Raw genomic sequence first — 16,342 nt, 5'->3', positions numbered from 1 at the left:
AAAAAAAAAAAAAAAGAAAAAAGTAAAAATCAGCCAGGCATGGTGGCTCGTGCCTGTAGCCCCAGCAACATGAGAGGCTGAGGAGGGAGGATCAGTTGAGAGCCGTGGTCACGGCTGCAGGGAGCTGTGATTGTGCCACTGCACTCCAACCTGGGTGACAGAGCAAGACCCTGTCTCAAAAAAATAAATAAATAAAAACAAGAAAGAAGCTTCATTCAATGAAGGGGATCTGTATGCTTACAGACTGGGGCAGAAGCAATTCCACCAAGATAGCAATGTCCTGAGGCCAGGTTATATTATAAAGAGAATTCACCTGGGGCAAGCTAAGTCTGCTTAGCCAGGCTGAATAGCTAGACTCATCATGGAGAATTGTCGAAGTCAATTAAATTGTAGCCAGGAAAAAACCGGGAAACAAACATGAGATGGGAAGTGGAGAGTAGGATGGCATCAGGAGCAATGAAGCTTACCAGACTAGATCTGGACACGATGAGGGCCAGCTATCTGTCACTGAGGCAAGCATAGTGGCTTAAAAGAACACCAAAGACCCAGATATAGAAGTCGAAGGACAGAATTAATAGGGGAAATCTGCCCCAAAAGAGTTGCTGTGGGTGGACAACCGTCCAGAACCCAGCTGGAGATAGTGCCCTGTGTTATGGAGGGGTTCCTGTGGGTTGTTCTCATGTTCCCCTGTCAGCTACCTCTGCTTGTGAACCAGTTTGTATGTAAGTTTCTCAGCTTAGGGCCTCTGCGCCACAGTGATAGTGTAAGCTTGGCCCCATGTCAGTCTGGGTTTGAAGTTCTAATTTGTCAAAGTTTTTTCTCCTGAAAAGAGAACGAGAGTGTCAGCCTCCTATTCCCTCATTCCCCACTCAGATCCTTTCCCACTATTACCAGTTTCTTAAGTAGCAGTCAGAAACAGCCTATGCATTTACATATATATATATCTAGCACAAATAGCATGTTATAGATATGTTTTACTTGCTTTTTATGTAACAATATGAACATCCTTCTAAATCATTCTTCCAGTGGTTGCATTGTTTTGTTGTACCATAATTTTTTTTTTTTTGAAAGGGGGTCTCACTCTGTCACCCAGGCTGGAGTGCAGTTACGTGAACACAGCTCACTACAGCCCCTACCTCCCAGGCTCAAATGATCCTCCCATCTCAGCCTCCTGAGTAGCTGGGACAGCAGGCATGTGCCACCACACCTAACTAATTTTATTTTATTATTTTATTTTTTTTAATTGTACTTTAGGTTCTGGGGTACATCTGCAGATCATGCAGGATTGTTGCATAGGTACACACATGGCAATGTGGTTTGCTGCCTCCAACCCCCCGTCACCTACATCTGGCATTTCTCCCCATGTTATTCCTCCCTGACCTCTCCACTCCCCCACTGTCCCTCCCTTGGCTCCCCTTGCCCAACAGACCCCAGTGTGTGATGCTCCCTCCCTGTGTCCATGTGTTCTCATTGTTGAACACCTGCCTATGAGTGAGAACATGCAGTCTTTGATTTTCTGTTCTTGTGTCAGTTTGCTGAGAATGATAGTTTCCAGATTCATCCATGTCCCTACAAAGGACACAGACTCATTGTTTTTTATAGCTGCATAGTATTCCATGGTATATATGTGCCACATTTTCCTTGTCCAGTCTATCATCAATGGGCATTTGGCTACCTGATTTCAAACTCTACTACAAAGCTACAGTAATCGAAACAGCATGATACTGGTACCAAAACAGAGCTACAGACCAATGGAACAGAACAGAGGCTTTGGAGGCAATGCCACACATCTACAACCATCAGATCTTTGACAAACCTGGCAAAAACAAGCAATAGGGAAAGGATTCCCTGTTTAATAAATGGTGTTGGGAAAGCTAATTTTATTTATTTATTGTGGAGGTCTCACTGTGTTGCCCAGGCTGGTAACCATAATTTTTTTAACCAGTTTCTTACTCATAAACATTAAGGTTGTTCCTAGTCTTTTACTATTACAAATAATGCTGCAATGACTATCCTTACACCTATCTCATTTTCCTGTGACAAATATTCTTGTATTTATGTCATTTCACTAATGTGTATCTCTCAAAGAAATGGTTGTGTGAAACAGCCTGTTTATTTTACTGTGATAAATGTGGCCCTCCATAGAGGTTGTACCAAGTTGCACTTCTACCAGTAAGCGTAGGGATACCTATTTTCCACATCTTCAACAGGGGGTGGTATCCAAATTTTTGTTCTTTGTCAGTCTTATGGATCAAAAATGGTATCTCATTGTAGTTTTAACTTCCATTTCTTTTATTAAAAGTGACAATGAATGTATCTTTTCATAACTTCAAGAGCTATATGAATTTCCTTTCCCATGACTCATTTTGTTCATACCCTTCAACCATTTTTCTATTGTGTTGTGGCACTCTTTACATTTTAAAGAAATTAGCTCTTTAACTGTGATATAAATTGCAAATATTTTTCCCATTTGTCATTAGATTTTTGTTTGTGGGTAATGAAGTAATGTTGTGCTTTTAAAGTACCCAGCTTGTCAGTTTTTGATTTTATGTTTATGAGATTATGAATAAATTCTCCAATATTTTATTCTAAAATTTTGGGGTTTTTTTATATTTAAGTATTTGTTTTTGTGTGAGGAAGTAATCCAACTTTTTTAGCAAATAGTTTTCCAGTTGTTCCAACATCATTATCCTAATGATTCAAAATGCAGACTTTATTATACATTAACTTCTCATATATATCTGAATCTTATTGTCTACTATCTATTAAATCTGTCTATACATTTGCTAACCAGTAGAATACTGTTTTAAAAGTTATTGTTCCGGTATGTTTTCACAATTTTAAATATTTTAGCCAGTATTTATTTTACATTTTTGAAGTCGGAAAAATGATCTAATATAAACTTAACCCATTATCTTGATCAGAAGTCTGGTTAATTGGGTCAGGCGTGGTGGCTCATGCCTGTAATCCCAGCATTTGGTGGGGGTCCAAGATGGGTGGATCACCTGAGCTCAGGTGTTCAAGACCAGCCTGGGCAACATGGTGAAACCCCATCACTACCAAAAATACAAAAATTAACTGGGTATGGTACCGCACACCTGCAGTTCCAGCTACTTAGGAGGCTTATGTGGGAGGACCACCTGAGCCTAGTAGGCAGAGGTCGCAGTGAGCCAAGATTGTGCCACTGTATTCCAGCCTGGGTGACAGAGCAAGACCCTATTTTAAATTAATGAATTAATTGTTAACTAGGATGATTTCTTTAACTTAAAAATTTTCATGCAGTTGTGTTCAACTTTGGGGTGGTAATAACATTTATATATTGAATTACTTGCTGGCCAAACCATGGGGCACAGCCATGAGAAAATAGTTATGAGCTTGTCTTATTTTCCATTAGTTTTAGGCACTTCTCCTAACCATCCAGGTAGCAGGAGCCACTCCACCAGGGGAACTATTAAAACATGTTGGGGACCACTAACTGGACACAATGAATATGAGCAAGACTCCTGAATCAGTCTATCTGAAGAATTACTACCATCACCCCCTCTTTTTCTCCTACTTGCCTGGAATTCTCCTCCAACAATTATGGGCTTTGTGTTAGTTGGCTGCTTTACATGCAAGGAACAGAAATTGACTCAGACTATTGTTGGGGGCTGGGAGTCTGCTGTAAGTGAAACAGGATATTAAAACTTTATTTAAAGTCTCAGCTTACACTGAGGTGGCAAAATGAGATGACATACCACCACACAGATTTGCAATTTGATGAAGATGAAAACCAGTTTCACACCTTGGACTAATGAATTCCAGACTACACAAGAAGTTAGAGAGGGCAAGAAAAGGTTATTAGAAATTAGTGGACAGCTTTTGGAAAGAGCTCTTGGTGTGCTATCAGTCCTACATTTTCCCCCACCGAGAAGCAGGTAAAATGTAATTCCTCCTCCATCTCACATCTGGATGGAAGGTCTTCAGAGAGACCCATCAGATGTTTCAGTATGTGTCCCCTGTAGTTTGGACATTCAGGTCTAGTTTATGACTCATCCCTGAGAAATCTAGGGAATAACTGGCTGAATAACTACGCTGACAGCAGAACACAGAAGAGGTGGCTGCTGCCTTGGGCAGAGCCTGCACTCCTGAGTTTGTCAGGACAAAGAGTGGAGGAATGTTTTTTGTCAACTTGATATGAGAGAGAGTCGGGGAACAGTCACGTGAAATCTTGCCTGAGACAGCTGAGTAGGGTGTTGGGGGCTGGTGATAGTTCCCAACAGAAAAATAGGGATCTTGTATTGTGGGAGGGGAGTGCAGAATTGAAAACCAGGGACCAACAGAAAAGTTGTTACCAACTTCTAAGGACAGTATTTGCCCAGCATCAAGGGAATGCAGATGAAATATCATTTGAAATGGGGAAGCTTATCCTCCAAAGAACCTACTAAAACACTCCCATGAGACAAGGCACCAGTCTTAAATGCCAGCTAGGACCAGAAAGTGGACATCAGCTTGAGACAGTATCAGTCAAGTGAGAGCTTTCTTTGGTTTTTCCATGCTCCTGTCTTCCTTTCAGCATTGAGAGAGAAATCATGGAAGCTCAAGGCAGAGGAAATAGCAGTAGGCCCACGTTAGGAAAGGGGATTGGCATAACTCTGAAAGAAATTTAAATTATTGCAATATGTACTCTGGATGTATTAATTACCTGTTGGAGTACCTTTTGTTACCGCAAAGGCACTAGAAGTCAGAGGATTTGCCATATATTTTATTGAGAAGAAGTCAATAGCCTCACAGTGTGACTTTTTAAAGGAAAGGGACAAATAAGTTGCTTGACTTCCCAAGGGTCATACTTGTTGGCTGTAATACAAGTGAGGAAGGGGAAGACTAAAGACAGAATGAGACTAGCAGTGGCTCTAGTCATGGCTCCTCCCCACATTTCTCTCCCCTGATCTATGACTGTCCCTCTCATTGGCACCTCTGCTTTGATCTGCATACCTGTCCCCCTTCTACTTTCCACAGAACAGTTATTGCAGTATTCTCCAGCCCACTTCTAAAGACAGCCGGTGCCATCAACCACCTCATCAAAGATGACCCAAGGCCTTTGTCCATGCTTCCTCATGGGTCACCAGTCAGCCCCAACACAAACTGTTCCTCAGTCACCTGCCTTATTCAGCAGCTCCCCCTGAAGCCAGGGGCAGGAGAAAACACTTAGAGTTGCTTCCCTGAACTTTAACTAGAATGGGATATTGGGACACTGGTACAGAAAACAGTCACTAATATATCCAGGCCAAGGCTACTTCTCCTCAATAAAAGGAAAAGGGACCTTAGATTAAGCCCAGGAATAGAGAAGGTGAGACATTATTACAAGTCATTATATAATTATAGTCACAGAGCATTTTTATTTTTATCCTTTACTGGGGCACAGGTCAGGGATTCTTAAAAGTTCTTTGTACACTAACAGTGGATTTTTAAAAATTAGGTTCAAGACTCCTTACAAAAAAGTGGCATTGCTTCTTTGAATGTTTTCTTGCCTATGAAGTCAGAGTCTCTAGGTGATCTCCAAGAGGACACACATTTCCAGCATCTGCTTTTCCATATCTTGTCTAATCCTTACAAGTTCCTTTGTGTTACATATAATTATGCCCAGTTTAAAGATAAGAAAGAGTCCCAGAGAAGTTAATTGCCTTAACCAAACTCACAAAGTTGGTAAACTAATGGAGCAGGGATTTGAACCCAGGTATGTTAGGCCCCAAACCCATCTGCTTCAATTTTAGTATATGAGCTGCCCAAGTGAGCACCCCATCTGCTTCAAATAGTCCCCATAAGTCTGTGATTCAGTGAGTTAGGGGCAACGCTGAAGAGATTACTACCCGGCCAGTGTTTCTGCTAGCTCCTGCTCAGTTTTCTCCAAAGGGGGCTGAAAAGAGGCCACTGCCACAGGGGAGAGTCAACAGGATGGAGCTGTGTGACCCCAGAAGTTGGAGAAGAGTGAATAACAAAGCTCCCAACAGGCCGTGAAAGAGTAAACCAAAGCAGAGCCATATACAACAGGGAAGGCGGAACAGTGCAAAGCAAGCTTTAGCCAGTACACTTTGAGGTGGGGTCAGCTTCTGAAAAGGGACCCCATTAGATGGGGTGTCGAGAAGCAAGGAGTCTTCTGCACAGTCCTTATCTCTCAAGCTCCCACTTGCAGTGTCTCGAGCTTTAATGAGGAGACTTTTATATGCTCCCACTTTCTTTGGCTGCATTCACCAAGAAATGGTTAATTGTTGTTACCAGAAGCATGATCTGAACCACAAAAGATAACAATGAGGCATTCACCCTTGTGATGGGTACTGCACTTTTAAGAACAAAAATGGTCTGTACAATTTTATATGGAAGTTGGAAGAGAGTCGAATGTGAATATTGCTTGTTCAGTATTAATAAGGCAATAGAGAAAGCTACATCTTTAGTCAGAGTATATTTGATAATGTATTTTTAAATTATTTACAGCAAAGAATTAATATTTCATGTTATCAAGCTCCAGGTTTTATGGTTTCTTTCAGAAACTAAAATCCATTATGCTCCTGATCCATTGCAACTTTTAGATCGATTATTGTGTTTTGTTGGGTAGAAGTTCAAATAAATAACCAACATTAAGCTGATGGGCTAGGTTGTAAACTGAAAAAAGAAATTCCATCAGAAATTAGTTTGGAAGGATCAAAATATTTACAAGATTACTTCAAATAAATAAGAAAAATCCAGGCTATGTAAATGGAAATATGTAGGTTAGAATAATAAAAACTTCCATTTCTTATTCTCTAGATGTCAAAGTAGACAAACTCCAAAAACTTAACAAACTTCTTGCTTATGAACCACTGCCTCACTCTAGTCCATCTCTATTAGAGGCAGAAGCTGCCCTCCCCTGACCGCCTTTTCTGGCCACCCCACAAGTTGGGAGAACTCTCCCTTTCTTTCTCTCTACCCCTTCTTCCCCTCCCCACCAAAGCTGCCAGAGAAGGGGAAGAGCCAGTATTTGTTTTCTGGTGCTGAAGCCTCAGATCACTGCCCACCAAAGACTTGCAGTTTGCCAATTTTTATTTTCTTCAAAATACTTTTTGGCATATGTTGTGTCCCAGGGATACAGTAATGGAAAGATATGGAAGAGAAGTTTTTAGTTTCTGCTCTCAGCGTTTTCAATCTAGATAAGGGTTGAATAACTCTTCCCAGCTCTCTGGCCCCTGAGTTCTGGTGGTAGCCACCTTAGTTGGGTTCCTGGTCAACTGAAAGACCAGACCTGCAGATCTCCTTCTTTATAGCATAAGATCCCTGAGGGTTCTTCTTTGGCTGATTTGGTCTGTGAAGAAAATTTTCCCTTTGAAACAATTTCCTAAATCAGAGGTCCTCAATCCCGCCAAGCCACAGACCAAGATCAGTCTGTGGCCTGTTAGGAACCAGGCCACACAGCAGGAGGCGAATGGTGGGTAAGCAAGTGAAGCTTCACCTGTATTTACAGCCGCTTCCCATCACTTGCATTACCACCTGAGCTCCGCCTGCTGTCCAACAGCACCGACATTAGATTCTCTTAGGAGTACAAACCCTACTGTGAACTACACATGTGAGGGATCTAGGTTGCATGCTCCATGTCAGAATCTAACATCTAATGATCTGTCACTGTCTCCCATCACCCCAAGATGGGACCATTTAGTTACAGGAAAACAAGCTCAGGGTTCACAATGATTCTATATTATGGTGAGTTGTATAATTATTTCATTATATATTAAAATGTAATAATAATAGAAATAAAGTACACAATAAATGTAATGCACTTGAATTATCCCCAAACCATCCTCCTTTCCCACTTAGTCTGTGGAAAAACTGTTTTCCACGAAACCAGTTTCTCATGCAAAAAAGGTTGAGGACTGCTGTCCTCAATGGAAATAAGGTTCTGTAGCACTGTTAGTACAATACTGTTGTTTAATTATAGAATAAGTGAAGTAAGCCTCTGGGCCTCTCCAGAAATCTAGCAGCCATGATTTTTCAGCATCACTTGTATGGGAAAATACTTCCTGATTTCCAAATAATCGTCCTGTTATATAAATAAAGCACAACTAATGGGAATATATAACACAGAACTTCTAATAAAACACAATTAACCTTGATTATTCTCAGATTAACTCGTTTGTAGTACAATTTCCTCATTTTTCACACTGCTACCTTAGTCAATGCCTGAATGTTACCTCCTCAAAAATGTTTCTCTGATCACTCGAACTAAAATAGAGAATTTTAGTTTTCCTTCCTCACACACATCACTGCCTGAAATATTATTTATTTACCTGTTTACTTGTTTATGATCTGGCTTCCCTATTAGAATGTACATATCACAAGGACAGGGTTTTTTTCTGTCTTAATCAGCAATATTTGCAGGGTATATACACTGTTTGGCATACAGAAAGGTCTTGATAGTTATTTTTTGAAAACAAGAATGAACAAATTAGACTCATTTGTCCAGCTTTTTATTCTCCATTCTTTAAAGCAGCCTTGCTATCACAGTGTCACATTGTCCTTAAGAAGGGATGTTGATTACATGATCTCTAAACATCTTTCATGGCCTAAAATTTTATGATTCTTTGCTTTCTCAATAATGACATTTGTGAGCATGAGAAAATCTGGAAAGGACAGAGAATCCTGTGCTTCTTTCTGTCTTTCTTTCTTGCCCGAGCCTAACTTACAACCAGGTCTGTCAACTTTCCCAGCCCCTTACTCCCTATCTACTCTCCTCTCCTCATTCTTTCCTACCCCAGGAAACACATGCCAAGAATAGTGGAAATCTAGTTAGATGGAGTCAGATAGACAGAAAGCTACTTGAACAGATAATAAAGTCTTCATATTTTTGTTGTGGAGTAGTAAGTTGTGTGATATGAAGGGTAGACTGCCACACAAATGCTGAACTGTTTGAAATTCTGCCTTTGGAGAGATAGTCCTTTGAAAATACAAATGTTCTTGTGTAAGAGATCTTAAACTAATTCACATTAAGGTATTAGTAAATTATTAGAGTATGTCTTTTAATTGGAGGAACTAGATTTGTCAGTAAAAATATACCCTGAAAATTCAGAAAAAAAAATGTGTAGAAAGGAGAAGTGAGAATGATGGAAAATAAAATTTGCTGACATCATAGTTTTACCTAGAATCAGCCTTGATAAGGCTTTTAATTTTTTCTTTTCTTTTTTTTTTTTTTTTTAAGAACACTATAAAGTCACTCTGGAAGATGCTAGAAAGAAAATAATCAAAGAAACTTTGTTGCAACTGGACCAAAAGAAGGAATGGGCTACACAGGTATAATTCAATTTTCTTAAAAACAGTACAAAACAAACATTTTCCCCCTGTATTTTCTTTAAGTATATTATAGTGCTTAAGAACTTTGGGTATATTCTCAGATTTGGGATGCTCAGCCTGTAATAATGGCTGTAACAAATATTAAAACAAGTTTTGAATGAATTATAAAATAAAATATAATCTGTCTAAAAAGTACTTTCTTATATATCCAAACCTAAGAACATGGATTCTGAAGGCAGACAGTTTGGTTTAAACCACTGTTCTACACTTACTGGCTGCATAATGAATTCGTTGTTTAGTTTTTCGGGGCTTCTGCTTCCTAACCTATAAAATGGAAAATAATACTGGTATATAACTTAAAGAAACAGTGCGACCATTAAATGAGATTATTTAAGTACCATAATGTCTCACAAGAAGCAAGAGCTCAGTGAATTTTTTCTTTTTCTTTTCTTTTTTTTTTTTTTTTTTGAGACAGGATCTTGCTCTCTTGCCCAGGCTGGAGTGCAGTGGCAGTCACAGCTCGCTGCAGACTTCACCTCTTGGGCTCAAGCAATCCTGTCACCTCAGCCTCCTGAGTATCTGGGGACTACAGGCATGTGCCACCATGCTTGGCTGATCACTCAATTATTAATCAGATTTTTTTAAGTATAAGGAATATAGGTTGAGTATCCCTTATCTGACACGTTTCAGATTTTTTATTTTTTCAGATTTTGGAATATTTGCATTATAGCAGTTGAGCACCTCAAATCCCAAAATCCAAAATCCAAAGAAGTCTGCACTGGGTGCAGTGACTTACTCCTGCAATCCCAGTACTTTGGGAGGCCAAGGTGGGTAGACTGCTTGAACACAGGAGTTTGAGCCCAGCTTGGGCAATAGGGTGAAACCCTGTCTCTACCAAAAATACAAAAATTAGCTGGAAGTGGTGGTGTGTGCCTGTAGTCCCAGCTATTTGGGGTGCTGAGGCAAGAGGACTGCTTGAGCCCAGGAGGTCTAGGCTGCAGTTAGCCATATTTGCACCACTGCACTCCAGCCTAGACAACAAAGTAAGACCTTGTCTCCAAAACAAAAAAAAAAAATCCGAAATTCACCACAGTCTGAAACTTTTTGAGTGCCAACGTGATGGTCAAAGAAAATGTTCATTGCATTTTATATTTCACATTCTCAGATTTTGGATGCTCAAACTGTAATAATGGTTGTACCAAAATATTAAAAGTTTTAAATGAATTATACAATGAAATATAATTTATATAGAAAGTACTTTCTTATTTATACAAACCAAAGAGAGTATATTCTACATTGCTGGCACTTTAAAAATTGGGGATATAAAGCATTTTTTGAGGCATAATTTTCAACCTTATATGTTCTATAATTCCTTTGTTTTACATAAAATATCTGACTTTTTTTTTTTTTTTTTTTTTTTTTTCAATCTTGACCTCTCTTGAAACTATCTTCAAAATCGGTGAGATCCCCCACTGAGACTGTCTGTTCATCTGGGACATTCTTTTCTCAGAATCATAAACATCTGTTATTTTCTCAAAAAGGTTCCTTACTGAATTTCAGTTGCTATTATTTGTTGGTTCAGTTGTCCTTGTATTCTTACTCTTTTATTGCATTATTTTTACTAATTTACACAAATACAGAAGGTTTTGGACAACTGATCGCCAATTTATTTGCTCATGCAATTCAGCCACTTTGTAAGTGAATCTGACTCACTCACATGGTGAAATCAACCATTAAGTAATCTGACCATAGTTAAGATGATTAAAAGTGGACATATAGGCCGAATAAGCATATGACTTAAAGTATATATCATGGGGATTATTCTAAATACTCTTTCAAGCATTTCACATTTAAGTCTCTCAGCAATCCAGTAAACTGTAGAGACTTGCTAATGAGGAGACCTGGAGCACAGAACAGTTTTATGACTTGCCCAGAGCAAGTGGGAAGATTGAGATTCATTTTAGAAGGACTCCTTCAGATCATTGCTCCTAATCACTAAACTATACCATTTTCTTTTCTCCACAGAATGCCAAACACTCACATGCTTGAATGACTTTTCCTCATTTTAGCTGGCTATTTTATCATACAGTTCAATATCCTATAATCCAGTGCTTTGCAACCTTAGATGCACATTGGAGTCACCTGAGAAACTTTTTTTAACCCAGGTGATACCTGTATCTCACCCTTAGCGAAGGCTGATATATTGCCCTGGGATGTTGTGTGGGCTTCTGGACTTTTCTAAGCTTCCAGGAGATTCAAATGTGTAACTAAGGTTGAAATCATCATCCACTCTTAGTGAATACAGCCATTAGCAAATTAACTTCAGTTAGGAGCTACTTCTTGCTTTTGTCCAAATGAAATTCTGTGTTGGAAGAAACTAGAATTATTAGCTGTAACTGGAGTACAAAAGTCCCTGGTTCCTAAGAAATATAGGTCCACTTGTAATTTAATAAGCATGACTTAAAGCAATATTTTTATGGCAAGTCTTTCAACTCTTAAAGACTTTAATAGAGCTGGGTGCAGTGGCTCACACCTGTACTCCCAGCACTTTGTGAGGCCAAGGTGGGTGGATCACTTGAGGTCAGGAATTCAAGACCAGCCTGGCCAACATGGTGAAACTCCATCTCTACTAAAAATAGAAAAATTAGCCAGGTGTGCTGGCAGGTGCCTGTAATCTCAGCTACACCAGAGGCTGAGGCAGAAAAATCCCTTGAATCCAGGAGCAGAGATTGCACTGAGGCAAGATCACACCACTGCATTCTAGCCTGGGTGAAAGAGTGAGACTCCATCTCAAAAAACATAAAATACTTTAAAGGTAAAATTTGCCCTTAACATACTTTTAAATCATTTCTGTTCATGTTTATGATCTAGAATATTTTTCTTAATTTCTCTTCTTTTAGTTGTGGCCTTCAGTTACTAAATACTGAATTTGTACCATGGTATCCATATAAAAGCATCTCACAGAGAAATACAGTTAGTTATTCATTATAAAATTCTTTTCAATATCCACATAATTGAAAATAAATTTATATTTTATAACCCTACTGATAAAGTAAGACTTTTGTCTTCTCTATCTGAAATGCCTTTCTTCAGGAGACTATCTAGCCTGCTACCCTGAAACTACTTGCTGTTAGATTTACAAATACGCATGTTGTGATTAATGACATGCAAAATTTTTTCAAATTAAAAAGACAGTAATCTGTTCGTGCTTTTGCTATATGTTGGATTACATCTGTGACTACAAACTTAAAGAATGTTTGATGACTGCAGTTTAACCATCTTAATTATGAAACATGATTTCACCATGGCAGTCAGATTCAGTCACAATGGAGGTCAACTTAATAGTCAGTTACACATTGTCCAGTTCTCCAAATCACCTGTAATTGACAGTGTAAATCAGCAAAAGCAATATAATAGGATAGTAAAGATTGAACAACCAAATCAAAAGTTCTTAAGTATGTTCCTAAAGTAATTGCAGACACAATCTAAAATGAATGATCAGGTAAACTGTACATCACTGTTGCTAAAATTGTGAATCAGCATGTGACAACTCTTCCTTAATCCAGAAACTCTCTTTTAGAATGCTGTAAAGCTCATTGACAAGGGCAGTTATCTAGAGATCTGGGAGAATGACTGGCTCAAAAAAGAGGTAAGTGGAATTTACGAAAACAAACAATCCCTTCATTCTCATTTTTTTGAACTGGAAATGACTTTTAATTATGAACTGAAGTCATGGGAAAAGCATGGTACCATGACTGACTGAGACAAAATAAAATTCAAGTGGAGTCCTCATCTTACTATAAGCTGTTACTCAACAAATATCATAAATAATCTCAGTAATAACCAGAAAAAATGTTGAGGTTTACGATTCACACAGTAAACTCAAATGTGCAAAGTTTCTTTATGTCCTAAAACTTGATTTGGTCTCCCTCATGAGCCTACTTCCTCCTGAGTGATGGCGCAAGGCTAAAGGACCATTCTAAGCTCATTCTCTGCTGGGTTAAGTTGCCTCTTTTGAATGACATGGCCTCCTTTGGTCTGTACCACTGACATTTGAACCAGATAATTCTTTATGATGAGGTACTATACTGTTTTCCTTAGATTGTACATGCCAGTCCTCTGCCCTTACCTTCATCTGTCTAGAAAACTCCAACTCATCTTCAGGCATGGACTTTGATTATCAACTTCCTTGTGAATCATTCTGTAATCCCCCCAGGAAATACTGGGTGCTCCTTCTCCAGCGTTTTCTTGCTTTATTGTAACTCTTGCTAAAATATGTTGAAGTTGTCTATTTATGTATCTGTCTCATTAATACAAAGAGCAGGGTATATCTTTTCAACTATATATCCATGGCACCTGATAAATAATCTGTGCTCATTAGTTATTGAATGAATGAATGTCATGGAATATAGATATACTCACTGAAGGGATTAATCAAATAAATAGCTTAGATCATAGGTGAAAGAAGCAGCTAGGTTAAAACCTTTGTGAACTGTTTACTGTAGTTCAAGATGGTAGGCTGCATCCTACCTCTCCTGAGGGCCCATTGAAATACAATTGTAAAAATTACAAAAAAAATAAAAAGGAAATCATCCACAAAGGGAACAAGAAGAGTTAACTAGCAGGTGAGATGTCAGAAATCTTCTGAAAGACAAAAAGCAGATGTGTGGGTATGTTGTTGGATGAAACAGGAAGCTATGACTTGGGCCAGATGTTACAAGAGAACTACAGAGGATGTGCAAAACTCAATGCGTTTTCGGAAACCTAGGAGATTCTTTTACTCAGAGTCTGTATGTGCTATAGATGGTGGAAATGAGAACTGGAGCAGAAAATAAGAGGAGTACTTGATGTCTGAACAGGGAACATCTATATCAGTAAGCATGCACCATCACCCTCTACTATTTCCCTCACATACCACCAAAGTGCTTAGTCCTGAACTAACAGCCTGATAACTGTCCTCTGAGAACACTAAACAAATTATCAGATAAAGGCCAAGGTTTCTAGTGTAGACATTAGATGTTTCTGTTCCCCACAGAAAATCCTTCCTATGTTGGCATTTAGGAAGCCACAACCTAATACCCCACTCCTGCCTTCCCATCCTTTGGGATTTGCCATTTCACACCTCCTGCTATACCACAAACAGTCTCCAGTCCACATTCCCATTCAGAGGAAAAATTTGATATGAAAACAGACCTATTTATACAGTGGTGGGGAAAATCCATGCCATTCTCCAGACTTTTCTTAAATATAAATAGACATCTAAGGACCACCAAGCATTTGAGTAAATTTAGCACAACAGAAGACAAAGACCAAGTGAACTAATAACAACAAAATAAAGAGTAAACAATGACAACAAAAACTGTAGAAGAAATGGAAAAAAATTTAGGTAACTATGAAGGTCTTTTATTAGTATAACCAAAAATACCTGGCCAGGCCTGGCGGCTCACACCTGTAATCCCAGCACTTTGGGAGGCTGACGCGGGCAGATCACTTGAGACCAGGAGTTCACGACCAGCCTAGCCAACATGGCGAAACTCCGTCTCTACTAAAAATACAAAAGTTAGCCCAGGCAAGGTGGCACACGCCTATAGTTACTCCCAGCTACTTGGCAGGCTGAAGTACGAGACTCGCTTGAGCCTGGGAGGCGGAGGTTGCAGTGAGCCAAGATCCTGTCAATGCACTCCAGCCTGGGAGAGAGAGTGAAATCCTGTCTCAAAAAAAAAAAAAAAAAATAAAAACACCAACTACAACAAAATAAAACAAACAAATGAAGGTTGATGGTTAGGATGAGCCTTGAAGGACATATAGGAGCAAAAAAAAAAAAAAAAATCTGGCCAGGTGCAGTGGCTCACACCTATAATCCTAGCACTTTGGGAGACCAATGCAGGCAGATCACTTGACTGCAAGAGTTTGAGACCAACCTAGGCAACATGGTGAAATTATCTCTCTCTCTCTCTCCATATATATATACATATATATATATATACAATCTCTCTCTCTATGTATATATATACACATAGACACACATATATAGATATATAGATATAGAGAAAAAATATATATATATATTTTTTTCAATTGTAGAAGGCATTTTATTTATAAAACAAGATGCTTTCAGAACAAAAATCAAATATAAAATAGGAAACAGACCAGGCATGGTGGTCCATGCCTGTAATTCCAGTACTTTGGGAGGCCAACGCAGGAGGATTGCCCAGGAGTTTGAGACCAGCTTGGACAACATAGTGAAACCCCATCTGTAAAAAAACAGAAACGTTAACCAGGCATGGTGGTGAGTGCCTGTAGTCCCAAATACCCAGGTGGCCGAGGTGGGAGGACTGCTTGAGCTCAGCAGTTTGAAGCTGCAGTCAGCTGTGATCGAGCCACTGCACTCCAGCCTGGGCAACAGACTGGCACTCCGTCTCAAAAATAAAATAAAATACAGAACAGAGATCAACTCTCAAAACAGGGAAGACCACAATACAAACAAAAAAGGAAGAAGAGAAATAAGAAACACAGAGTACTAATGTAAGATGTACAATATCCAACTAATATATAGTAATTTCAGAAAGAAAGAATAGGAGCCAGTGGAGTGGCTCACTCCTTTAATTCTAACACTTTGGGAAGCTGAGGCGAGAGGATTGCTTGAGCCCAGGCATTCAAGACCAGACTCAGCAACATAGCAGGACCTCAGCTCTACAAAAAATAAATAGCTGTGGTCCCAGCTACTCAGGAGGCTGAAGTGGGAGTATCACTTGAGCCCAGGAGGTCAAGGCTTCAGTGAGCTATGATCACACCATTGCACTCCTGTCTGGGTGACAGAGAGTCTCAAAAAAAGAAAAAAGAAAGAGAGGGAAAAAAGAGGGAAGGAAATCATCAATGAAATAACAGAAGAAATTTCAGGGCTCTGAAAAGGACATGAATTTTCAGAACACCAAGAACAAAGGGAAAATCCTAAAAGTTTCTGGCAGAAGCAGGTAGGGTTGGGAGTGAAGTTAACTACAAAGGAATAAGACCCAAACTGACATTTGATTTTTCAATAGCAAAGTTC

General features: G+C 39.2%; 1 protein-coding gene across 1 annotated transcript in view; it reads left to right on the top strand.

Moving 5' to 3' along the window:
- CCDC83 (coiled-coil domain containing 83) overlaps positions 1–16,342 on the top strand; it is a 56,780-nt gene that overhangs the window by 26,209 nt on the left and 14,229 nt on the right. The window contains exons 5-6 of the mRNA XM_017510669.2: positions 9,203–9,294; positions 12,875–12,943. Of these exons, the coding sequence (XP_017366158.1) occupies positions 9,203–9,294; positions 12,875–12,943 (161 nt within the window). The remainder of the gene's footprint in view (positions 1–9,202; positions 9,295–12,874; positions 12,944–16,342) is intronic.

Source organism: Cebus imitator, unplaced genomic scaffold, assembly GCF_001604975.1.
Source record: "Cebus imitator isolate Cc_AM_T3 unplaced genomic scaffold, Cebus_imitator-1.0 Scaffold442, whole genome shotgun sequence".
Classification (NCBI taxonomy): Eukaryota; Metazoa; Chordata; class Mammalia; order Primates; family Cebidae; genus Cebus; species Cebus imitator.
Note: the sequence above shows the minus strand (reverse complement) of the source record. Positions and strands in the feature narration are given on the sequence as shown.